Source organism: Epinephelus lanceolatus, chromosome 16, assembly GCF_041903045.1.
Source record: "Epinephelus lanceolatus isolate andai-2023 chromosome 16, ASM4190304v1, whole genome shotgun sequence".
Taxonomy (NCBI): domain Eukaryota; kingdom Metazoa; phylum Chordata; class Actinopteri; order Perciformes; family Serranidae; genus Epinephelus; species Epinephelus lanceolatus.
In genome coordinates this window covers 33,578,477-33,604,869 of record NC_135749.1, presented here as the reverse complement: position 1 = coordinate 33,604,869, position 26,393 = coordinate 33,578,477, and the positions used below count along the sequence as shown (strand labels likewise).

Sequence of the window (26,393 nt, the reverse complement as noted above, 5' to 3'; positions counted from 1 at the left end):
CAACAGCAACATCTTGTTACATGCAAACAACTAGTTGATCAACTTTACGTCACATATTTGGCTTGCTCTTACATTTCCATTTGGCTTTTCCCTCTTTATGCACACAAGCTATACTGAGCCTAGTAACTGACACAAATGCTAAATGCTGGAACAAGACCATTTCATTCTTAAATATAGTATTTTGTTGTACTACAATGGTGATAAGACTATTAGTATTGGTATTATTATGGCTCTTTCATAATCAAAATATATAATCATATTAATTTAAATAAAAAATAAATAAAAATAAAATAAAAGATTATATCAAGCACCCAACCTTTACAAAAATATCGTGTAGTAGTTACCTTATTTAGCCTTGCCTATAGCATGCCAGACATGCCATGGTTGTGCGAGGTGATAGTAGGAGTTTGTATCTCATAATTTTGACTTTTTATCTTATTGATTAGCATGGGGATTTTTTTTCTTTCAGTGGCGGAAATGAGCTTCCATAGAAGTTGTCATTTTGTTTTTGAAAAAAAAATCACAAAACTGCAGCGCCTGTGCATCATTAGGACTTTTATTTTGAAATACATGGCCGGAAAGCATCTGACTCTGCCATAGGCTACTTGACTCTTGCCTGCTATCGGACAGCGGTGTTTATCTGTTGTCAGTCAGCTCGGTGAAGTGGGCGGACTCCAGTTTGGGCTGAAGACAAACTGCACAGCAGAGTGGAACAAGGAGGGTTCATACACCGCTGGAACAGGGGGAGAAGCGGACAGCCTGACTGGGAGTTTGTACTTTCTATCCGCATTGAAACTTTCTTAACTCTCCATTACAGTGTTTAATCTTCCACCGCTGTAATGTCGACCACCGGGAGCTCCCCGCCCTACGAGGGGATGTATTCCAAACTGATAGATGATGAGGGCGCATATGACGATCTGAACCGCAGGCCAGATGTTGGACACGGCGGTAAGGACATTATGTGGCCGTATTGGCAGTTTAGCACAGTTTGGATCCTACAGTAGAATATAGAATAAATATTTATGTTACAAAAAGTAATAGTTTTAATTATTATTATTATCATTATTATCATCATTATTCATTGTATAGTATGATATTCACTAAAATTACTGTTTTCATTGTCAATTAATCTGATGATTATGTGCTTATAGATAATGTTTAGTCTGTTTGATGGATTAATGGACTCATTGTTTCAGCTCTTTGCTTAAAAAACACTTTTCAAAACAAAAGTAGCAAGTGCAACATAAGAGGAAAAATTGTGAAGTTCCAAAACAAACTATCTCAGTAGTGGAAAAAATACAGATTGAAACAAGAATAGAAAACAACAGGCTTAAAAAAGAAAAAAATAACCATAGTTTAGTCTACAAAATGTCACAGAGTCCTCACATTCATGTTCCCTGGAGGATGAATAATTTGATGATCACTTGACTTTTTCTCATCCGGTGTATCGGCAAATGACTTTAGAATATTTAAATTTGTACACACACACACACACACACACACACAAACACATGAAAGACTTCCTGTCCTTTGAATGTTTTAGTTATGTGTAAAAAGTAGGGCTGTCAAGCCTATAAAAAGATTAATCTAATTAATTACATATGCTGTGAATTATTAATCTAAATTATATATATAATTATATACATCAACTTTTGCTGTGAAAGTTGGCAGATGTGTTGTAAAGCTGCTGGATTTTGGACTGTCCCCCTGTCCTCTACCAGCAAAACTGGTCTGCAGTCCATTTTGCAAGGGAGTTAGTTAGTCAGTACAGGTATGTCTGGTTCAGTGGTGTTCATTACGTCTTTAGTTTATGATAATGACTTTAGTTGTTCTTTTATCTCAGACAGGTTAGGATATTACATACCTTCAGCGGAAACTTCTGCCTTCCTCATTAGTGTCACTTGGTCGTGGTTGTGACATGTCTTTATCAGCTGATCTGTCAATTAGCCGATATTAGGAAGGTGTGACCATCCTGTCAAAAACTGACAAGACGGTCGCGCCACCTGCTGTCCGTCTGCCGCCTCTTCAGGATGCTGCTCCAGGTGTGGGAGAGCCGTCCTGTCGGTTTTTGACTTAAGTCAGGTATGTCTGGACTTTACCACACTTGCAGACTCGCAGACTTTGCGAGGGTGCATTGTATCATTGTAGCCTACCCTACAGGCTGCACAGTGTAATGCCAAATATAAAGGCCAGAAAATTGGCTGAAAAACAACACAAGAACTTCTGATGTAACAAATGGGCCTACCCCTTCATGTAGTCAAAGTCCAGTCTTTATTCACAACCATCTCTGTATTTGAATGCCTGCAGTCTGAATGTTATACAGAACTTTATTTTGTTCACTCACAAAACAACCCTATTCATAGGGGTTATATCTTGTTATCTGCAGGGACAGATGAGCAGACAGAATGTGACAGCAGTTGCAATGATTATAATCGTTGCTCAAATGTTTCCATGGTTTCTTTATGTGATGACGGTGAAAATGTCACAGTATGTACGATTGAAGTCCGTGAGGAGTCAGTCCACAAGTCTAGAGGGTGGACATTTGGATGCAGCCGTAGACTTACTCAGTTTGCGTCTGAACAGCTGGTCGAGTGTGGCTTGACGAGGCTGCCTCCATCATGTGACAAAGCCACTGTGGCTTTTAATGATGCACCAGGTCAAAGGGCACCACAGAGCGTGATTAATCAGCATTAATTTTTTTAACTTGTTGTTTTTTCTGTGATTAATTAAACAAAATGAATGAGTTATTTTGACAGCACTAGTAAAAAGTCAAAAAGTTGAAGCCAGTGTCTTTTGTCTTTATAGCACTTGCATCCCCATTTTTCTTGAGTCTTGTTACAACCCGGCTTATAAGCTACCTGAAGGCAAACAACGATGGAAGACGAGACAAGTTTACAAAGCGTTAAAAGCTTATTTATTTACAAAATAATAATAACTAACTGAACAAACTTGAAAGTCAGTAATCAGTCATGTCTGTGTGTATAGATGTGTGGAAATGTCGGTAGAAAAACCAAAAGAACAGCAGCTCTGTGTGAGGGAGGTCTGCTGAAGATGGTGAGCTTTTATATCATGAAGCACATTGGCCCAGGTGTGGATCATGAGGTAAGTGATGACCCTCTGCCTTGACCGGCATCCTAAAACTGAAAGAACGGTCAGGAAAGCAGGCACACTAGGTGAAGCGGAGAGGTTGTCACAAACTGGAATCAGCTTTGCATCATTTCTGATTGGTTGATTAAATCTGACAGTTGGCTCGTGGCAGGAGTTCATCAATTGATATATTCCTTAAACTGACAGGCGAACAACAACTTAAACAGCAGTAATATAATAATAATAAATATATGAATCTGTGTGGGAATAATTGTTCGTCTGGTGATGGCCGCATCACATCCAAACGAACAAAACAGGTTTTAATTTGATAATTGTAGTGCAGACAAATTTCCCACACTCCAGAAACTGCTCTAACATGTTTGTTTTTCACAAGTCTGAACAGAGCAGAGATTTGTGTTATGCAACAGTGTGTACGTGAATATATTATATAGACGTCTAAAGGCCATGAGAGATGTGAATCATTTTTGAAAGCATGTACCACAGCAGTTTCAGTTCCTTTAATGCAATAATACAGGAGCACAGTCATGTAGGGTGCGATTGAGGGGTTAAGGAAGGGTGTTTGTCTTTCTAACACTTCAGCATAAACTTTGTAAAGTGAAAATGTAACAACCTGCCAGACCTCATAAGTGAGGAAATGAGGAAAGTTACAGTAGTATATTGCTGCCACTAGGGCTGCCCCCAACTAAGAATTTTTCTAGTTGACCAATAATCGTCATTTATGGCCATAATTCGACTAGTCGCCCGCATGTTTACGATATTAATTTAATTATTGAATTATATATTTTGGGTGGGGCAACACAATGGTTTGAGTTCAAGCTCTGAGAAAGAATAGTATCAATAACATTGTTAACACTGTGCGACATTACAGAGAAATACAAAACCATATTAATGAACCTTCATTAATATAGGCCTATATTTTATCTACAAGTGCACGTCACACACTGAGCGAGCCGCCTGTTAATGACGCTGTCAGCAAAGCAGTATTGATTGTGCTAAGTGGCTAATGGGCATGTAGCTACTTCATGTGTCAGATGATACCTCATGTTTGTCATCAACGAATGAGTTTACATATCACCTTGGGTTCGTCCTTCAGTTTCTCAAAATGATTCCACACCTTGGATTTCCTGCCCGACATGTTATTAACTAGCCTGTGGAATAACCGCAGGTACCAGCCCTGGAAATTAGGGTCGTACACATGCCCCGTCTTTAACCACAGCTCCCAATAGAATTTTACGTTTGTTTTATTTTTATTTTTTCTGCGACAAAGCAACAAATGAAATCTTGCCAACTAATGACCTTTCTGGTCTACTAACATTTGGTTGACTTTGACAAAAAAAAAACTATTGCAGAGCTGGGTCAGCCCTGTGATAGTCTGGCAACCTGTCCAGGGTGTATCCACCTCTCGCCCAATGTCAGCTGGGATAGGCTCCAGCCCCCCGGACCACCATTAGGATATGTGGTTACGGAAAATGAATGAACAAATGAATAATTTTTTAAAATGCTGTCATTATAGTAAGAAACTTTTCTCGTGTTTAAAAAAATCCTTTTCATGTTATAACATGTTTTTCATGTTATTATGACTTATTTTTTTTGTTTTTACCAAATACAGAATTATTCCATTTTTACAATAAACTGTATACATCACAAAACTTTCTTGGTATTTCAATAACTTTATTGTCATTATATAAACATAACATTGCAAAACCAACATGTCTCATTAAAAGTAACTTTTCACATTATATTACATACATTACACGTATGGCTGCACCCCCTCTCCACTCCCCCTCTGCTCAGCTTTCACATTAGTAATGTTGCTCTGTACAACATTGCGTCATCATCTACATGACATTTATGATTTATAGTAAAAAGAATATTTATTAACATGTGCACATAAGAATGAAAAATGTCAAAAGTCCTTGGTGATTAGACCCCATAGAGGTGGTATGCTTTAAGCGGGATTTATACTTGCGCCACAGACCCTAAGCTGTAGCCTATGCATGTGGCCTACACCGTTGTGAGCATGTGTGGTGGTGTGTCTGTGTCACTCTGCAGTTACACCTCCAAAACACTAGTCAGAGGCAGACGTTTCTGTGAAGTACTGTAAAGTTTAGCTGATTCAAAGCGCACCTTAAACAAACAATAAAAACACAGTAAACATGGCTTATAGCAACAATTTCAAACACAAGTACGCAAATCGGCTTCACTATTACTCGCAGCATTCACAGACAAAGCCCTTGTCTTGACACATTTTCCCCACAAATACAACATGCTAATGTTTTTAGCACAAGCCTATGGCATTTGACATTGTCTAAATTAGCCTAGTGGCTAGCAGACTTCTCTCTACTCATATGAAGCCAGGGACAACAGCAACATTTAGGTAGGTAGGTAACGTTACAAAATTTGGCTCTGTTACAGCTCACAAGGTTCACTGACAAAACAACCATCTTATACAGGTTTTCCAAACAAATACAGCATGCTAACATTATTAACACAAGCCTATGGCATTTGACATTGTTTAAATTAGCCTAGCGATGAGCAGAGAGTTCCTCTGCTCATACGAAGCCAGGATAAATCCTTAAGTATAAATCCCCAAAGGATAAATCACATACAAGGCTTAAAATGCTATTTTTGCGGAGGCTTTATTGTTTCTTATTTGTGAAATTAAGGTCAATAAAAGTTTTGTTTCCTCTGAGGGAAATGGTTTCAGCTTACAAAAATAGACAGGGGATCACTATCAGTAGAGAGCCTGTCACTCAAAGTGGTCCGCCCTTAATTATGCAGTAAAATGTAAACAACCAAGGCATACACAAATTCACCCCCATTGAGTTGTCATCGAGGAGGAAATTAGCAGTAGAGACCAAAGGCTGGAAACATGTTTATTTCTGCTGTGAAGTTAGGCATTTTAACATGGGGGTCTGACTGGCTCCCAGAGCCAGTCTCAAGTGGCCATTTAAGGGAGCTCAGTTTTTGGCTTCACTTTTTAACCCTGGAGGTTGCCACTTGATTAAAAAGCAATCTATTTACATGTTTTGGTACGGCTGGTGTACACACCTGGTGCGTACCAAAGTACACATGAAACCTACTCAAGACCACCTTTTCAAGTGGCATGGATTGATGCACTACGCTAGGGTATGGTACACAGTATTCACGCTAATCAAACAAACTGGACTTTGGGAAAAAGTGTACTCGGTTCTGGCCCAGGTTAATGATGTGAAAGCCCCTTGGGTATTTGTATGACTTCAGCAAAAGTGATGTGGGTATCATTTAAGAGTTTAATGGCAGGATAGTCAGAGACAGTGGTGTATATGGAAAATACCACGTACTTGGTCTTTTGCATTTAAAACGCATCCATGATTAAAAAAAAAACAAGTTGAAATTGAAAAGCATCAAAGGCAGACTGAAGATAAATTAAAGCCTGTGTTATGAGGATACATTTCTATCATCTGTATAAAAATGAACATAGATACATTTGTTCCATCTGTCTAATAATGAACAGTGGGGAGGGTACAATTGTAACAGCTGCATAGAAATGGATCCAGAAGTACTGATTAGGATGTATAATGTTATTTTTATGTAATGTTAATAGCAATGGACCAAGAATAGACCCATGTGGCACCCCAGTACCAACAATAAGAGGGCTTAGACCCACCAGTTGTAGCTGCAAAAACCCTCTGTGTTGAATGAAGCAACTGTGTTTTACTGCCTTTTAACTCTCTCTCTGTTCAATAGTCTCACTGTAACATTCACATTTAAAGGGCTCAATGTTGTGGTTATTTAGGTTTAAGTGTTTCAGAAGTATGTTAAATGAAAAGAGCACCACAGTGTTAATACAAAGACAGAATGTACAAAATACTGACTAAGGAATGTGCAAATATTCTCAGTATATAGACCCTTATAGGGCCGACTTCACAATGACGTCAGTTTGTTAGCTGGAGGCAAGACACTCTCCAACACAGGGCTGTAGTAGACATAGGAGTCTTAAAATGTTGAGTTGTTACGTTATTGGTTATTTCTATATGAATTAACAAACAGTTATGTTAATCACTCATTCACTCCGCTCGGTGCTTTACTGCCCCATCTCCCCAGACAGAGTGCCCAGAGTGTGCTCTGCCACTCTGTGAGCATGGTGCTCTGGATAAGCAAATGGTACATTCCGACAGCACTCTGAATTAACAAACAGTCCGGTTTGTGCCAGAGTGCGCCCCGACACTCAGAATGAGTATTTCTGAATGAATCACTCACATCATCTTCCTCCATTGTCTAAAGCAAGCCAACAGAACTTCCTAGCTAGCACTAATGTCTGTTGAGAATTGTTTTGTCTCCAGCTAAGCCCCGCCCACCAAAAAATGTCATACTGTTTACCTCCAGAAATGTTTCTATTATCTTAATCTTGACAACCTTTCCCCCTTTCTCTTCTTCAGCTCACCCAGTCTCCCCAATCAGACTGATCCCCAGGCCGAGCGGCCCCGGGCCCTACCGTCTTGCCACTATATGCCTGGCTACACTGTGTGCTGTCCTGCTCATCTCCATCATAGCCGTCACTGCACACTGTGAGTACAACAATTGTCAGATAGAAAAGACTGAAGAGAATTTCCACTGATTTATTTGTATGTTAAAGTAGTCCAACTACATGTTGGCTATGATAATGTCTTTATCTTTTTCAAATTGAAAGCTAATGAGCTTTTTTATTTTCTTTTGGAGGAAGGGAAAATATTCCTAAAAGTCATTAAATTTTTATATTAAATTATGTATTTCTGCTCTTTTCTTCTGACGGAAACATTTCAGGCGACCAAATAGGAAGATATAAGAAAAAAATATGACCACGTAAGTGACTGGTGCTCGTCATCAGTGCAGGCTGTGAAATCTGAGACAGAGATAGTGAAATCAAAATTGCTGAATTAACAGTTTCAGGCAAGAAAAAGAGGATCTTGTGGTTTGAGCCTTGCAACACAAACTCATGCTGCTTCTGTTCTTAAAGGAAAACTTTGTCCATATTCAGAATTCCTTAAGGTCCAAAACAGTCCAAAAATATCAGTAATCGTTAATAACTCTTTCCTACATCCAAAAGCTAAAGTACTAAAACTGAAATTTGTGATGTCAGTAAGAGTAAAGTCTGTAACTGTTACACAGACAATGAACTAGGAAAGATGTTAAGATGACACAGAGCAATCGGGGAATGTTCTCAGTATACAGGTAGATTTTCTGTTTCAGAATATTTATAAATACATTTATGTACATATATATATATATATATGTATATGTAAAGAGGTAAATATATGTAAAAGTCATCACTGTGAGCAAAACCCTCCGGCTTCTAACTGTTTGGAATACTCTGTTTCAAACCATTGAAAGCCATTGAAAGCTGACATTAGCCTGTGACAGATTTCTTTAAATGGTCATCTGCACGCTGCTGCAAATATTTACATGACATCCATGGCTACATGGAGCTACATGCTAATGCCAGGGAAAGATGTGATCTTGGTTGCTGATGTTGTTAATTTCTCTTCAATTTTGGATTACATTTCTGCTGAAACATTGTCAGGTTGTGATGATTTTGGTTTAGCAGCTTTTACTAATGATATAAAATATAAAAAGCTTTAGTGTTAAGTGCCACTATACTCCATCACAGTCAATTCCTGGCTACAATGATGATGCAGGGATGCTTAAATATGGAAGACTCAGGAACACTGACCAATTAGAGCAAAGTGGGCTTTTCGGGCTTGAAGAGACAGGCGCTAAAACAGAGCACATCTGCATGTTGCTTGGTTTCAGCCTGAACTTTTCTTCTTATCTGTTTCCCAAGATGTTAAATCATGTTTAAAGTACTTGATTACATGATTACATTACTGTATCTATCACGTTGCTCTATATGTTCCACAGATAAGAAGAACTCTCAGGGCATTGGTGAAGCGACGTCAGGGAAACAGAAGCAGACTCAGGATGCAAACTCGTCGGCTCTTACTTCCACCATCACCAAACTGCAACAGGAGAAAAAACAGCTGCAGAAAGAGAAGGACGAGCTGCTGGCCAAACTAGCTACCAAGATGGCCACTAAAGGTAAATGGTGCCATACTGATCACCTATATGTCAACTTGTATTGTCGCGTGAAGAATTATGAAGACCCCAGGAAGAATAGCTACTGCTATGCAAAAGCTAATGGGGATCTTAATAAAACAAACAAACAAACAAACAAACTTTTAACATCTGTGGTAGTGTGATTCTTACTGTATGAGAGTAAAGTGTGCATTTTTGCAATAATGATAATGTACTGTTCTGCTTCCTGGTTGCCGAATCTCTCTTTTTGCGTGTCATCAGCTCCTGAAGTGATCAAACCGACAGTGAAACCAACCAGAAAGGCCCCCATCGTCTGCAACCCAGACTGGCATCTTTTCAACAACAGCTGTTACTTCATCTCCAGAAACTCAAGGGATTGGCCGGAGAGCAAATCGTACTGCGAGAGCCAAGGAGGTTACCTGGCCATCATCCACACAGCTGAGGAGCAGGTACAGCATGACAAGCTGTATGATCGCGATATAATGATCACAGTGCTGTCATGTGTCCCAGGGAACGCCGTTAGATTTTGTGTCCATGGAAGTTTATTTGGTTTAATTTCTAACAGAAGAAAGTGTTTAATGAAAAAGGCCTGAACTTACACCCGGCGCAAGGTGGCTCACAGCGCAGTGCAACTGTCATTGCTAGTTTCAGACTGACACAGTGGTCATTTTCACAGCCAACACACACATAGTGTTTTGCACATCTGCGTGCCAACAGGTGTGTAAGTCTTAAAGTAAGGTGTGATCAGGCATGTTATCGGTGCATAGCTGTTTTGAGGTGACAAAAAGCAATTGCACCATTTAGCCAACAGAGACCTGGTCTAAAGTAAGAATGGTGCAATATTTCACAATGCAAGTATACACACAGGGATGCAAAGATGGATTGGGGGTTGGTGAAATAATACATCATTAATGAAGAAAGTATTAATTGTGAACAAAGCCAAGAGCAGAGCTGCTGTCCGACTCCACATTGAGAGAGACGTTGTGCGCATTTTCACCCGCTAAAATCTGTCTTTTTAATATGATTAGAAAGGTTTTATTCGGCATTCACACCCGGGTCAAATGACTCTGCAGTAGACAGGAGTATTTATTGCTTCTGGCTAATTTCGCCATTCCTCTTTCTACTGTTTACCTGTTCTCTAGTCCATTTGTGATGTAGAATGTGATGTACCAAAAAAAACCCACACACACAGAAATACATACTCCTCTGCTGCAGAGCTGGGGCCTGTATCACGAAGCGAGATCAACCTTTCCTGGGTTACCCAGACCTATCCTGGGTTGACTAACCCTAACAATGGCAATCAGGATAATCGGTATCACGACGCTGGATATCAACTTGGTAACTCAACCCACGGTTGCTTTATCAAGAGCCGTGAACGCGCACACAGCGTACCAATCACAATCATGAGAGAAGCGCAGCGTCACTGAGCGTCACTGACCGTCCTCACAGAGCGCCGTATGTGAGGGGAAAAAGTATTTCTCATGTGAGGATCAGAGATTAATTCTACTAAAATATGAGGAGGAGAAAAGCAACATTACAGAAAAGGCCAACACCGTGGCAGCTGCAGGAGGAGGAAACATGCGTGGCAACGCATAACGGGATGAATAATGTTTAGTTTTAGTTTAGATTAGTTTATTTGCACATAATGTTAAAAACAGACAGTATAACATTTACAAGATTAAAAAAAGAAAAGTGCCGGAAAGGTTAGAAGCCACTAAAAGCTTATCAAAGAAATTCTCCTGTCAAAACATCAATGAAATCACATAATAGAGAAGGAAAAAAAACGGGTCAGGAAAGAAGAAATAGAGGAGAGAGGGAAAAATCAAGACAAAACAAGGTAGCAAATAAAATGATGTGTAGGTTAAATTACTCATCACTGGTTCAAGTAGCTACAATACCTGTACCTGTACATCTGACACTGATCACACCCTTGAATCCCATGAAATCAATGCTGCGCAGATGAATTGCGTGTATTACAATTATCGTCTAACATCCTTGCGTCTGATAAACTGGTCTTCTTTGTCATAACGTTATATATGCTACAATAAAGCTTAAAGCTGACGCCACAATTAAATCATATCAACACCAAATTGATAGTCTGAATAAAATCATCCTGATATTGAGCTGTGTTAGAAATTAACAGCTGCACAAAAATATACCTAGTCTCCCTCTTTAAAAAACAAAAAGGAAAATCCCTCAAACACCATGAAGTGTAGACATGATAGGCTACTTTCCACACTTCCAGAAGCAAAGCTGTCAGTTAGGCCCATTATCTTTAACAGGGATCATTTCTTCCAACAAAACAAAATGTTGGCACTAATTAATGGTGCTATTAAGTGTCCGCAAATTATCAGTTTCTTTCTTATGACATTTCGACTTCTTTCCACTCCTTTTTGAACAGTCTTTTCATTGTCTGTTGTTGTTGCTTTGACTGGGCTGCATTTCTGTCAGCGGAGTCATTTTTTTCCGAACAGCTGATTGGCCAGTGGGTGGTGCTTTTTATAGGATCAGATTCAACCCTGAACTTACCCTGCTCCGGAGCAGGATAGCCGTTCAGAGTAAGTTACCATGGTGATCTACCCCGATAAGAACTGAACCGGCTTCGTGAGACCGAAAACCCAGGGTTAACCCTGAAGTTACCTCGCTAAGACATTAATCCTGCTTCGTGATACAGGCCCCTGCTCTTGTCTACTGGCAACAGGAAATGACCACTAATTGTGGTGGAAAAGGGGCATCTGTCAAGTTTATAACCACAGTTTTTAGTTTTGTTGCTTAAATGTCCAAAGATATTTGCTGCATTGATGATACTGCTCTTACTGCAATACTCTTAGCAGAAAACCACTTGCTTCTCGAAATTGAACCTTCGCTAAGTCCCACCCCCGGACACAGACTGGCCAATCATAACATAGCATTGAGCTGGCCCAGACCAGGTTCTGACAACAATACAGCTGTCTGTTGACTCGAATGCAAATTTCCTTCATTTGATCTGGTTTTGTGGATTTAGAGCTGAATGTTGCTAGAAAAAGATAAACATTTCTTCCCTGTTCCAAAACCAAAATCAAACCCTGAAAAGTGTAGGGTTAGCTAGCTAGCTACTGAAGATATGAATTTATGCACATGCTGCTTTTGCACATGCTGCTTTTGCTTTTTAATGATTATAACAGTGAAAAAAGACCTACTCTGCTGTACAGGAACCAGTGAAGGGAAGCAGGGAAACTCAAGCCAAACATCGTCCATCTGCACACATACTGCCATGCCACACAGCTGGTTCACTGTCGGTCAATTTGCTAAATCCGCTATGTAAATAACAGTGCGCCACTTGCAGATGCACTTAGGTTTTAAAGGGAATGGGAGATGACACTGATTGGCTGAATTCATGTTTACGCCCAAACCCACACCTATGATTAATTGAATCACTAAATTGGGTTTGGGTACTGAATCCAATTACGTTGGTACTACTGATTCATAAAAAATCCATCAGTACCAGATTTTGGTACCTGAGAACGCATCTGGGTTTAGACAAGAGGCAGAAGTGTCATGGAGCACCCAGAAACCTAAAAGCCAGCAACAGAGCTCCAAGACAAGAAACAGAGTCCCATGAGCTATGGGTTTTAATTTCAGACAGGAGGCAGAGGCGTACTGGCTTCGCGCCACAATCCCGACAATGCCAATCTGCTGCAAAACTTATGGCATCTGGTCTATTTTGTTTTCTATAGTTTTATAGTAATAGTCTAATATTGCTGCTAGATGAGCTGAAACACATTGATACACAAGCAGACAGAAACACAGACACAGAAAATTAACTTTGTTTGATAAGAAAAGAGTTAACTTGCAAAGCTTATTTAAAAATTACACTTTTGTTATTACAAAGAAAGTAAAGTACCGCAAAAAAAGAAACTGGTACCGTATTACATGTAGTGTTAGCAGCTCAGATGGGAATGGTATGAAGCCCTAGACAAAATACACCAACTTTGCCCCTTGTGCCTTAATTTGCACCCAGATTATGTGCTGTTTAACTAGTAAAAGTGGTTGGACACACGCTAAATGAACTTATCAGACAGAGCAGCTTAATTTTCTTCTAGTGAGTTCAGCTTTAACACAGTGTTTTTGCAACTGTGTCAGGGGAAGTGACTACATTTAGTGGACTTATTACCAAACTGGAAAGTTGCTTTAAACAGTGTGAAGTAATGGGTGTAACTACTTGAAGATAGTGGTCTGTTTGTTCCTCACAAGATGAGCCTCAACCATCACATTTAATGTTAAAAGATAAGGCTGTGTTATTCACAAAATATATGTGGGACTGAGTCAAAATAAACTTCAATGTGTGTGTTAATGGTAATAAAGTAAGATGTGACCTGGTGCAACAGTGTGGCTCACTGATGTTGTTGACAATAAGAGAAATGCACTAGAATACCACCCGCCTTATTCTTTACAAAAACACAATAACTGAACATAATAGGGGCTTTTGCAGAACCGCACAATATCAACATCCAGTCTGGTGTGACATCGGGATATTAATCAAACATCAAGCATTGAGCTGTTTCTCTACTGTACAAAAACAATCAGTGATGAATGTCTTCCCTGAATGTACTTGAACCTTTCTTTTTATGTGTGTGTGTGTGTGTGTGTGTGTGTGTTTCCTCCCAGACATTTCTATGGAATCTCCTACCCAGAGGTCACTGGAATGCCTACTGGTTTGGGATCACTGACGAGCACACGGAGGATCATTGGAAATGGGTGGATGGCACCCCACTGGTCGGAGGGTAGGTCCACTTCTTTCACAGCTCATCTGCCTCCTGACATGTTCAGAACCAAACTGCATTCACAGCCGTAGTTATGACTTACCACTCATATGCTATTAGAAATCGAAATCTTTGTGAACAAGTTAAACAACAATTTCTTTGTAAGCACTGTGCAGTTACTTGCACTCCACCCCCATTTTGTAGCGAAAACGCCTAAAATGACATACACAAATTAAAATGACTGTAGCCTCTGAACCGCTCTGACTACATGCATGCATGAGGTCTTGCCAGAAAGAAAACTCCCTGAAGTTTCTTGTGAAAGTGTCAGAAACACTGGTGATACAGAGACAGAGTAATGGGCCTCTGAAGTCATTAAAAAGTTGAAGATTTTGCCTAAAATAAAATAAAAAATGATTTTCAGGATGAATAACTGTCTGTGGCTTCATCTGAGCAGGTACATGACACTGTGGGGCTGTAGGCACACTATCAATGAACATTTGTTTCAAGTTTGAAGAAAATTGCTCAAAGTATGATCATTCTACAGTACTGTTTTTTCCATGAAAAGATCCAGGCGGAGCTCCAAATGACAAGAGCACTCACTCCGCTTCAAAACAGTACTATCAGTGATCAAACAACACTCAGCCAGCTTCAAACATTGTACCTTATTGAAATCAGGTGTGATTATGATAGCTGATGTTGTTTATGACAGAAACCATAAAATATCACCAAATAAAGCCATATGAAACGTGAAAGTTATGATCCCACTTTCTAGGCGGTATATCGCAGCCAAAATAGTGGTAGGAGTGAGACTCTTACCTTTTATAAAAGATCTAAGTCTCCACCAGAGTTTGCGCTAGACTTTTTCGTCCCCGGTCATTTTGACCGACAGGGTCGTAAAAATCCGGTCATAATCTATTTTTACCGGTCATTTTAATTTTCGTTTTTAAATGATAATAAAGATATTCAAAGACATTTAGTTTTCATTCGTTCGTTTTTAATTAATCCAACAAGCAAGTTATAAAGTGTGCATTAATAAGGACATGACCGAAAAGATGAACAGACATCCACACACCGCAGTGCTTCAGTTTGGCGTCTGGTCTACACGCGAGCCGCGAGCGCTTCTGTCAAGCTGGATAGAGCGGATTGTACCAAACAGGAAGTCAGACACAGAAAAGACGAGCGAATCTGGCCAATTTTCAAAATAAAATAACAACAGCATGCACTGAGGAACGTGAGGGAATACCATGTTTATAATTTAAAATAACACAACAGTGCATAATCGAACACATTTTTCAATACCCTAATCACTTCATTACAATTTTAATTTTGTGTCACTGAGCCTACAGACTACATAAATAAAATGGTCAGAACAATATGCCCTATTCATTCAGTGTTAATCCAACACGCTCAATACATGGACATGCAATGACAAATTGTCATTAACTTATTACGTTATAAAAAACGATTAAAATATGGACTTACCCATCTTTAAAATGACCTGTTGAAGTGAAAAAACGAGTACTGACGGGAACAGACAAGTGGAGTTGATGTTTAACCGGCGTGGAGAGCGCAGGAGAAATGCGCTGCCTGTGTGGACAGTCAAGCGCCTGCGAGTAAACTCGCAGGACTTCTGCGGCACTAACGCATCTGGTGTGTCCAGGCCATTATGTTAACAACGCTACATGAAGCAGATGAATGACTTTTTCTCTGCAGTGTGAAAACGGCAGCCACTTAAACCACTGACTGTGCACTCCGCCGCCAAGTGGGCAGGGGTGGTAATTGCAACTGGTCAAATGACCGACAGCCTTCAGATTTTCCGGTCATTGTTGTAAAAAACCGGTCAATGACCGAGAATATCTGGTTAACGCGACCCCTGGTCTCCACTCGCAGCTCCGCTTAAAATCGCAAGTAATCCTTTAACTTTTCCCCTTGAAAAATGGCATGACATGACTTGTCACCACTCATCGCGATTTTGGACTTTGTGTGTTTAGGCTGCTCTGGTGCGAAATCCTTAAGAAATAAAATAAACACGATGTCATTTTTGAAAAGTCGAGAGCTTCCTGAAACCGGCAATACCAAACATCGCATGGTTTGATGACGTAGTGCGCCTGGGAGATACCATTTAACAGAGGAGGGAGGGAGCGCGGACGTGGACGTCCAAGCGGAGTTAGAGAGGTTAAAGGAACAGTGTAAGATTTGGTGGCATCTAGTGATGAGGATTACAGATTGCAACCAGGTAAAAAAATTCCCAATTAGAATTCCTTCAGTGTTCACTGTTCAGGAGGTTTTAACTGAAAGTCGAATTATCTGCAAGGTCTCCTCCTCTCCAAAACAAATGGACCACATGATTAAAACCAGTAAAAACACTGAATGAAACAGTTTCACGTTACAAATCAGTGTTTCTCACTGTTAGGCATGTGTGAAGGAATTTTGTCGTGATACAGCCTTTAGTTTGGTCAGTAAAGGAAGCGGATGATAGATATGCTTAAGGTAACAGTCAGGTCATCAGAAAGCCTAAAAGAGGCCTTGAAATCAGGCTACTTGACCTTTGTCATGAACGCATTCCATCTATTGACTCCCAATTGTGGCAGACGGAGTACAGCTGCCCAGATAAGGGTGCCTAGCTGACTCCGTTGCCATAGCTCCCAATGTTAAAAGTAGGAGAGATCACCCTATGCTCCAGGCTTAACAGACAAGAGTCTCTTTTAAAGCCCAGTTCAGACCAAAGATTTGTGATGAGACGAGTTGAAACATGCAGCTACTTGCCATGTGCCATTCTGCAACCTTCTAAAAACTTGCAGGTTCACAATGCAACTAGATGAGATGGTGTATCTCTCTGAGCAACAACTCTCCATACTGTTCTGATTTGCAGCTTTTCAGGCTTATTTTGTGGCTGAATATAATTTGTAGCTTCTTATAATATGAATGAGGATAGTGATAGTGAGATACTGGCAACGGTTGCATTTGTGGTAGTGATGAAACAGTGAAAAAAAATAAAGAAAATGAGCATCATAATAAATATGCCACAATATTATAAATAACCAGCGCCAATTAATCAGTCAGCTCAGACTGAACAGGTCACACCACTGCAACTTTTCTCTGTAACATTCTAAAATAGTTTCATCATGTTGTGAATCTTTGGCCTGCACTGGGCTGTAGACGTTCATTTTGTCAGAGACAGTCGAGGTGATTCAGAGCAAGCCAGGTCAGCGTGCTTGTTGTTTAAAGTTAGAAACCAATAGAAACTTCCCATAGTCATAGACAGGGACATAATAACCTTATTTGGGAATGTGGAGTAACTCCTCACAAGTGAGTACTGTTTGGGTTAAATGCAAGAACTGGGCAAGGACACCCTCAGAATCTTTGGACGGCATACACAGTGTTACGCTGTATGGTGAGCTGTGATTCTCCTCAGTCGAGTCTTTATTAAACACTGTGTGTGATCCTTCAAAGTCTCCTGAGGTCCTCTTCAGCGATTAAATCATCCGCTCTGAAACTCTTTAAACAGTATGTTGTAGATGGGCTGCTCGCCCAGCACCTGCTATGTGTGCTCACCACTTTTCTCTGATAACTTAAGATCCAAACATTCAGGAGCTTTTTGCTAGGGGCTGAATTATCCACAGAGGTCTCCTCCTCTCCAAAACAGATGGATCCAGTGATCAAAACCAGTAAACACACTAAATAAAGCAGTTTCATGTGAAAAAATCTGTATTTCTCCCACACTGCTCATTGTGGCGGGGCTGCTAACTACTGTGGCATTCGCAAAAATGCAAATGGTTCTATCTAGAGCCAGTGTTTCATTTGTTTGTTCTAAGCTACTGTAGAAACATGGTGGTGCAACATGGCGATCTCTGTAAACAAGGACCTGCTCCCTATGTAGATACAAATGACTTATTCTAAGGTAACAAAAACACAATGATTCTTATTTTTAGGTCATTATACACTAAAGAAAACATACTCATTATATTTTATTACATGTCCGCCAAGATGTCACCTTAAATCCTACACACTGGACCTTTAACGTGGTTTTGTCTGTATCATAAAATTCACCAAAGCTCTGTTTTAAAGTCAGCCATCCAACTTTCTCGGTGTTGTTTCGGCTGTCTGAAAACATGTCCAGAGTTCAGTCTGTTTTTACAGACTTGCCTCTTCGGTTAAGCCGTGACATTGAGCTCACAAAGGTCTAGGAGTCATGGGGAATTGTGTTCATTAGGGCCGCCCCCAACTAAGGATTTTCCATTCGACCAACAATGGTCATTTAGGGCCATTAGTCGCCTGCATGTTTGCGATATTAATTTAATTATTAATGATATCTCAAAATGATCCCAAATTTTGGATTACCTGCCCAACATGTTATTAACTAGCCTGTGTAAAAACCGCAGGTACCAGCCCTGGAAATTAGAGGCCGTACACATGCGCTTGGCACTACTCTTGAGCTCTTTCTGTGCGAGCTTTCAAGAACGTGGTGGCAGGTTGCATGTGAGGTTGCTAAGCAACCTTAACAAACATTGTATAGCCTATTTACATGAAATCCTGAATGCAGAGCTGATCTTCTTCCAGGCTCTGTTTTTAAGTGTGTAGACCTATCGACTGTGGGACCGATGTAAAGTCTGGGTGTCTGGGTAGTTTGCAAAACATAAAAAACATAAAACACACAAACAAATATAAAAACATACAATTAACACAGTAAGATAAAGTTGTTCCTCACTATTTAATATGAATTTGACCAGGTATGAAAAAACGAGACAGGACATGTTGTCTTGAAGGACATGAAAGATTAACACTCAAACAAATCGACTTAGCAGCTTTGATACAGTTAACAGTTCATTTCTGCCCAAACTGTGAGTTCGCTTCTCTGGCTCCAGACTGTCTCTGATACACACATACTTGGACAAACACCCACATGCAGATTGACTGACCACTGGACCGCCGTTGAACACTGACCTCTTGCATACCTTCAGACTTTGGCACAGGTTTTGGCCTGCACAGTGACGGTTATTGGCCTGGTTTACACTCAATGAATGAGAGTCATGTGGCCAAAGGGAAGGAAAAGGAGGGGTTGTAGAAGAGGCAATTGGACACTGTTAAGTGCAAACTTTAACCCAATACTTCCTGTTTCACTGCACCCTGTGGCACAGAATATTTTTTTGGAGGGAAGGAACCAAAAACAGAAGCACAGTTCCAAAGAAAGGTTTCTAGATTCCCTGAAAAAGTGTGCTTCTTCAAAACTATATTTGGTTTGAAACCAATGTGATTGTTATGTTTAGCCATTCTAACAGCAAGGGGTGCAAATGTCAGGCTGCCAGTATACGTAAGCAGATTGCATTTCCAATGTTGGATTGAGGGGAGGGACTGTGTGCGACTGTTTCTTACTGAAAATTTGACATTCACACCATGATTGGTCAGATGTGTAGAGGAAGAGAAGGCAGCCAGAATTTGACCTTCTTTCTCAGCTCTCTCTTTTCATTCTTGACACAACTATTTCTTTTTTTTTTTAGATTTTATTTTGGGCGCTTCTTGCCTTCATTGATAGGACAGCTTTAGAATTACAAGAAAGCTGCTAAAGAGAGGAAGGATGACATGCAGCAAAGGCCCGTGGGTCAGGATCGAACCCAGGCCGCTGCAAAGGTCCAGCCTATATGTGGCGCACATTCTACTAGGTGAGCTAGAGGTCGCCCTGACAACAGTTGCTTCTGTTGTTTTACAAGTGAATCGTGAATTCATTGATGTCATCGGTGACATCAATGGTGGTGTCCTGGAATGTGCTCCAGACTCTGATTGGCTCTAGCTCTTGCATCACATGGGGCATCAGTCGTAGTGTGTTTGCGTATCTTCACTAAACGAGATGCCTGCATGGTTGCCTTTTTTGAACACGCCAGCAACTTTGCTCTGCAGTAGACTCTGAACAGCATATAGCCATATAGCCACAGACCACGGCTAATAGGATGCTAGTTCGGCAGAAAGATCCATGCAATTAAGACCGCAGATGGTGTTTTACTTCTCCACGATTGCTATGGTGCTTACAATGTAGATGCAGAGGTGTACACAGAAGTGGTCTTCCTGGTCCATGTGGTTGGGATTGTAGCTGTTGCCTGTCTTCTCCATCTTTTTCTTGATGTTTACTGATGTTTACATTTGAAACCTCAGCCTGGCTAACTTGCAGAGTCACAGGAGAGGAGAGATTAAACACTGGTGAGCTGATTTCCTCATTTCAATAGGAGACCTGCAGCCACACGCAACCACCTTTCAACACAGCCCACAAAAAGCACCAGAAGCACATGTCTGTTATATTCACTGTAAAATGAATATTTGGGGGTTTTGGACTGTTGAGAAAGTTGAAGACATCACTTTGGGGCCTGGTAAATTAGATTGTGTTTTTAGCTGTGACCAGCAGCTCTATAGGTTGCTCTGTCAATCCACAAAAATTTCCCCACCCCTTGGCGACCACATTTTTTGCCCTAGGAGGCTGAAATATGTCATGGAGGTCAAGTGCATATGTGTGAAGGTGCATGTATGTGTTCATGCCAATTATCTACAAAAGGAGGGAGGGGATTACGATTTTGTGGAAAGATTGGCCATAAGACAAAGGACAACTGATTTAGGCTACTGTTCATGCAAAATGGGGGGGGGGGGGGGGGGGTAGTTGGAATGGCCTGTAGCAATGAGTCTACATCTACATCCTTTCTCATGAACCAGCTGTCATTTTAAGAGTCATCATTGCACTGGTGACAAGTGTTTGGAATGACATGCATGCAAACACGTATCAGCAGCTATTGCAAATTGGTGCTTGTTTACACTTTTATTGACAATAATTTTGGTAATAAATCTATTATCTACACTATTTGTGTCATTCAAATGTAACAGTTTAAGGGAAAGAGTCACTACAGAGTTAAAGGTTCTACATCTTCCAGATGTGAGATAACAGCTGGAGGGAAGCCAGGATCATGTTCGCCTGCTCTTGCTGCAAACAGCAGCTCTGAGCACTGTTATGTAAGTGCTGTTAACCTGCTGCAGGGCGCTGCACCACAGGCGACCCTGACCACTGATCTCTGATGAAAAACAAAAATGTTAGAGCCAAAGAAGGAACTGTGTGGAAACATACGTTTTACTTAGAAATGCAAAGACATCGTCATCTTCCGGTTTGTCATGATATTGTATTCTCAGTTTTTTTCCATCTTGTGCCAACTCAACAGATTTTCTAAAAACCACCTGATTTCTCTTCCTCATTTGGAAAATGACTAACCTTTTATCATTCCTCTTTTGCCCCCTACATTCCTTCCCTTCCTATTTTCCTGCTGAGATGTTTCTTTTTTCCCCTCACATTGTTCTGGCTCTGCTCTGCTCACATGTCGCTGGGTGATTTGACATGTATTGTTATATTTAACCTTTATCCTAAAGCCTTTAACCACTTGTGTTTATTTCCAGACTGCTTTTCTGGGCAGAAGTTAGTGGAATTATTGTTTTGTTTGTTTCACTGGCACTGCCTGGAAGTGAACTCTGTTCTCCAACATGAAAGCTGAGCCAGCACCCAGACACTACATCCACTGACCCTAAGGGTGCTTTCACACCTGCACTGTTTGGTTCGGTTCAATCGAACTCAAGTTTGTTTGCCCCCTAAGTGTGCTTTGTTGGGCAGGTGTGAATACAGCAATTGCAACCCAGTGCACACCAAAAACAACCGGACCGAGACCTTCTTGAAGAGGTGGTCTTGGTCTGGTTACAAACAAACTTGCATTACACATTGTTTGGGTGTAACAGTCCCAGAGGTAGTGATGGCCAAATGAAGCCTCATGAAGCACTTTTTTTTTATGAGCCCACTAGATGGTGCTTTTTGTTCAACAAAAGGTTGAAAGCACCACTGAATTGCCATTCTTTGAGCCTCTCTCGTTAAACCAAGAGCGCTATCTAGTGGGCTCATAAAATAAAGAAAATGCTTTGTGAGGCTTCATTTGGCCATCACTACCCAGAAGAATATAAATGTGTGCCCCCTCCTGTACTGCCTTAATATGCACATTTGGCACATACAATGCAACAAAACATTGTTAGTTGGAAGCGTGCTTTGTTTTCAAACTGTATGGTTTGCCTAAAATAAACAATGCAAGCAATATAGTACATGATGACCAGTGCTAAAATCAGACCACATAGTTGTCCCTCCATTGTGACATTAGGATGTAAATCATGAGCTGCCTAATGATCCCATGATCAAAACAATACGTAAGTGTTTATGTTTATGGATGACTATGTTCACCAAAGTGACTTTTTTTTCTCTCTCTTTCCCTCTACTAACTGTAGTTTTTGGGAGGTCGGCGAACCCAACAATCACATTGACGAGGACTGTGGCTACATTGTGAAAACAGAGGTGTTGGAGCGAGTGGCAATTCGGAGCTGGTATGATGCCCCCTGCACCATGTACTGGCCCTTCATCTGTGAGAAGGAGATGGGTCCTGGAGCCAGCACAGCCATACCACACTGAGACTGAGTCTGCACTGCTATGATCGACTGAGGAAAACCAGTGGAGCAAGGTCACCAGTCAGTCGTTTGTCAGCTGCGTCTATGAACAACTGTTTTTTCTCTATTTTACCAAAACACCTGGGACTGAGAAGGCTGATCTTTTGCAAGTATAATCCCATCTCACATTTAGATTAATATGTTACTGAGATCTGACTCAATTCTGTCAGATATAAGAGATAAATGCATCGTTCATCATTCACCATATTCGTGGTATTTTTCCCTTTTCTCATTGACGACAAGCATAGGTGGTCGGCTCTGTGCAGAACACTGGACAAGGTTACTAATGTTTAATAAAATGAGTTTACAGTAGAAAATTAAAGCAGCAGCAGTAATTGTACTTTTATTTTTATAACTTCTTCATACTAATTTCAGCCTTTAGATAGTGATTATTTTCTTGACCACTGATCTTGTATTGAACATCAGCATTTGAAGACACGTTTATGAGATTATTATTAATTTTTATCTGTTGAGAAATACAACAAATAAACAAATATAAATTGAATAAAGGGAAACAAAAAACATTAAAACATTAAAACATTAAATCTCACATCACTTCAGGTAATAATATCCAGTTATGATTGAAACTTTTTAATAATAACTGTAAAAATAAGACAACACAGTCTTGAAGTTACAACAGTATATCAGGGCCATTGTAAGTACATGACAGAAATAACTGATCTAGGAGGAATATTTGAAAAAAACTCAGAATTTCCAGGATTAATGTCACAAATTTGTGAGATAAAATGTGTTCAGAATGGTGAATTTAAAAGAAAAGATTCACAAATTTAGTTAAAAAACTTGACTATTCTCTGAGATTATTAAGTCATAAATTTGCAAGAAACAAAACCCAGCAATTTTCTGAGAATAAAGTTGCAAATTTACGTGAAAAAAACTTGGAAAAATAGTGATGAATTTACTTTAGTAACCCAAAACATACATTGAATCCATATTGGTGTAACAAGGGTTTCCCATGAAAGATTTCTAGAAAATAGTATTACAAAACGAAAATGGCATATTGATTAACTGATTGCATGAATTAGTGCACAGGTTAAATAAACATATGGTTTTTTAAAAGTTATATGTATTGATTGATTGTTTGGGTATTGCAGTTTGCTAGCGTTTGATGTTTCACAGCGGGGATGTTAGGTTGTGCACTTCATCGTGCATTTGTGTAAAGGAAATATTGTGCACTGATTCATGACCCAATAGGAGCAAAGTATTTGTTCATTGAAGGGTATAATGTAAGACTCATGTTGACCTAATAAATACCAATAAGTACAGCTATTATTAGTGTTCCATACTTTTTTCTTCGAGAATTTATGATATGATCAGAGAATATCTGAGTTTTTATCTCATAAAAATACGACTTAAATCTCAGAAATTCTGAGGTGTTTTTTTTTTTTTTTTTTTTTTATCTGAATATTACCTATAATGGCCCTAATACACAGTTGTAAACATTTAAAGCAGCAGTTTTCAAACACACCAAATGGCAAGCCAAAATCTCAAGGCACATCTGTGTTTATATCTGTGCACAATAGCTTCTATTTCATGTGTTATCATTCTTATCACAACATAAGACAATAAATAGCTTTTTATAGGCCATAATTTGTGGTTATCACACCTAGATTGGCACCACGGAACACTATTTGAGAACCACTGATTTAAAGTATTAAAGAAGAAATGCTGAGTTTGTGGCCTTAGAGGAAGACTGAAGGCAGTACTGCTGTCTTCTCTGCATGTTTTTTAGGTAAAAACTAAATTTCTGTTTTGATTCATAGTTTATATTCTCCTGAAAAAGACACCGAAGACAAACGATTTTGAAGTAAATATTGAAATACATTATCTATCATGAAGTATCAGGAGTATGAGATTATAATTTAAATGTTCCGCTGATAGTAAAATCAAATGTAATAGATTGTATCTTTGTGCAGTAAGTCTCTGTGCTGAGCTGGACATCAGTAGGTAAATCCTCAGAGGAGAACGGTGGTGCTTCTACAGCTTTATGTTACCAGAGGTGTTACATAGTTGTGGTGTTACATGCATGTGTATCTGTGCCTTATACCAGTGGTTCCCAACTGGTGGGTTGCGGTCCAAAAGTGGGTCACAGGTCCATTCTGAATGGACCACAAGTGACTCACAAATGTGTCAAGTTTGTAAAAAACACACTTAAATTTTAAGTACAGTGAATTTCCAGCACAGAGCTTTAATTTTGAAGTGCCATTTCCTGCTGTAGATTTACTAATGGACAGCTACTTGACAGAGACAGCAAACTAGCTCCCAGACATGGCAAAACACAAGTATGATGCTGAGTGTATTACACTGTGTGGACTGTTGACTAATGACTAAGAAGACCCAGGGCTGGACCAGTTGGGAACCACTGCCTTATACCACATTAATAATACCACATTTTTACATGATTGCTGTTTTTGTTGTTGTTTCTTTGTTTTATAGATCAGGGATTCAAGATAACTCTTAATGCTCTCATTGATTATGTTACATGTGAAATGGGCTTTTTAGCAATGAATCGTGTTCATGATAGATATTAGATTTATAGTAACTCTCCATAACACAGGTGTTGTTATATTGTGTGATGTATTGTGTTTACTTCAGTGAGAGTGATCAATTTGATGCACTTTTAAATGTCATTTAGATATTTTCATACTTTAAAAAAAAAAGCAACATAAATCAAGTATTTGAAATTACACAGGAACATGTCCTTTAGATGTAAATAGATAATAAAGATAACTGATTTATATTCTAATGTCTCACTTCATTGGTCCCACTACTCTTTACATCTCATTTTTTTCTCAAGTTTTTTTTATCCACTTAATTTTTCTTTAATAAAAATTATTAATAATAATGTTTATGGGATAAAAATGTTTATCTTTTACTATTTTTTAACTGATATTATAACTACTATTATTACTATAATTACATAAGGCCACAACTACATAACTACATCACAAAGCCTACTAAATAATGGAGAAGCTTCCCCAGCTCCTTACGCCTTACCTGCTCTTTGGGGGAGATAGGCGAGTTATCTCACATTATATGAACCCAGAAACCAGCTGTATCATTGTTTCAGAATGACAACAGCTCTCTGGTGCCAACTCAACTATCACTACATTACTGAGAGTGGATGTTGAGAGAAAGAACATAAAATCAGCAGGAGGAGAGCTAGTTAAGTTAGCTGTTAGCAGTTAGCAGCTAATTATAGTTACCTCTGAACAGCTGGTGGCTGCAGTGAGCAACTTGCAGAGGTTGAATGGATTTACAATGTGAAGCGTTCAAGTGCTACTCAGTAAAAATGAGTACTGGGCGAAGCTAAATTTTAACATTCTCATGATGTGTTCAAAGTAATGTTATAGCTTTTGGTGAGAAACTGGAATAACTCCAGCTGTTTGAAAGAGAAATGTGTTAATGTTTTCACAGCACTATAAAATTGATAGAGCGGGAATTATGATGTATCATATATAATAAAAGGGCTTTTTGCATATTTTTAAAGATGTTTTTCATGTGAAAGAAGGTCATGTTAAAGGTTGTTTCATAAATGTGTATTATTGAATTAGAGCTCATTCAAATGTAGTGCAATGAAGGACTCAATGGGCCCTATTTAGATGGTCTAAAGTGGACGGCGGAGGGCGCATAATCCATGTCGCAAGTGTCATTGCTATTTAGATGCAGGCGCAGTTGTCATTTTCACGCCCTGCGCCCTTATCGTCTAACTAGCAAATGAACTTGCGCTTCTCTGGGTGTGTTGGTCTAAAAATGAGGAGTGGTCAGGTGCAGTCATGGCGCGTTGCTAGTTAGATGACGTAAAAAGCAAATGCGCCAGTGACCAACAAAAACCTGGTCTAAAGTCAACGGCGCAGTATTTCACTGTTAATCAAGTTAGTAATATGCGTCTCTAGGCGGGTGCACAACGCACGTGCACTCTGCTCAGACACACACGGAGCAGCCACATATATGCAAAAGATA

The 26,393-nt window shown here is 39.7% G+C and overlaps 1 protein-coding gene across 1 annotated transcript; it reads left to right on the top strand.

The window, feature by feature from the left end:
• The first annotated feature begins 646 nt into the window (after positions 1–646).
• On the top strand, positions 647–25,170 carry LOC117263189 (uncharacterized). The gene is made up of 6 exons (XM_033636378.2): positions 647–948; positions 7,530–7,658; positions 8,989–9,165; positions 9,424–9,611; positions 13,810–13,925; positions 22,197–25,170. Exons 1-6 carry the CDS (start codon positions 840–842, stop codon positions 22,375–22,377), a joined length of 900 nt encoding a protein of 299 aa, XP_033492269.1. The 5' UTR covers positions 647–839; the 3' UTR covers positions 22,378–25,170.
• The last annotated feature ends 1,223 nt before the right edge of the window (positions 25,171–26,393 follow it).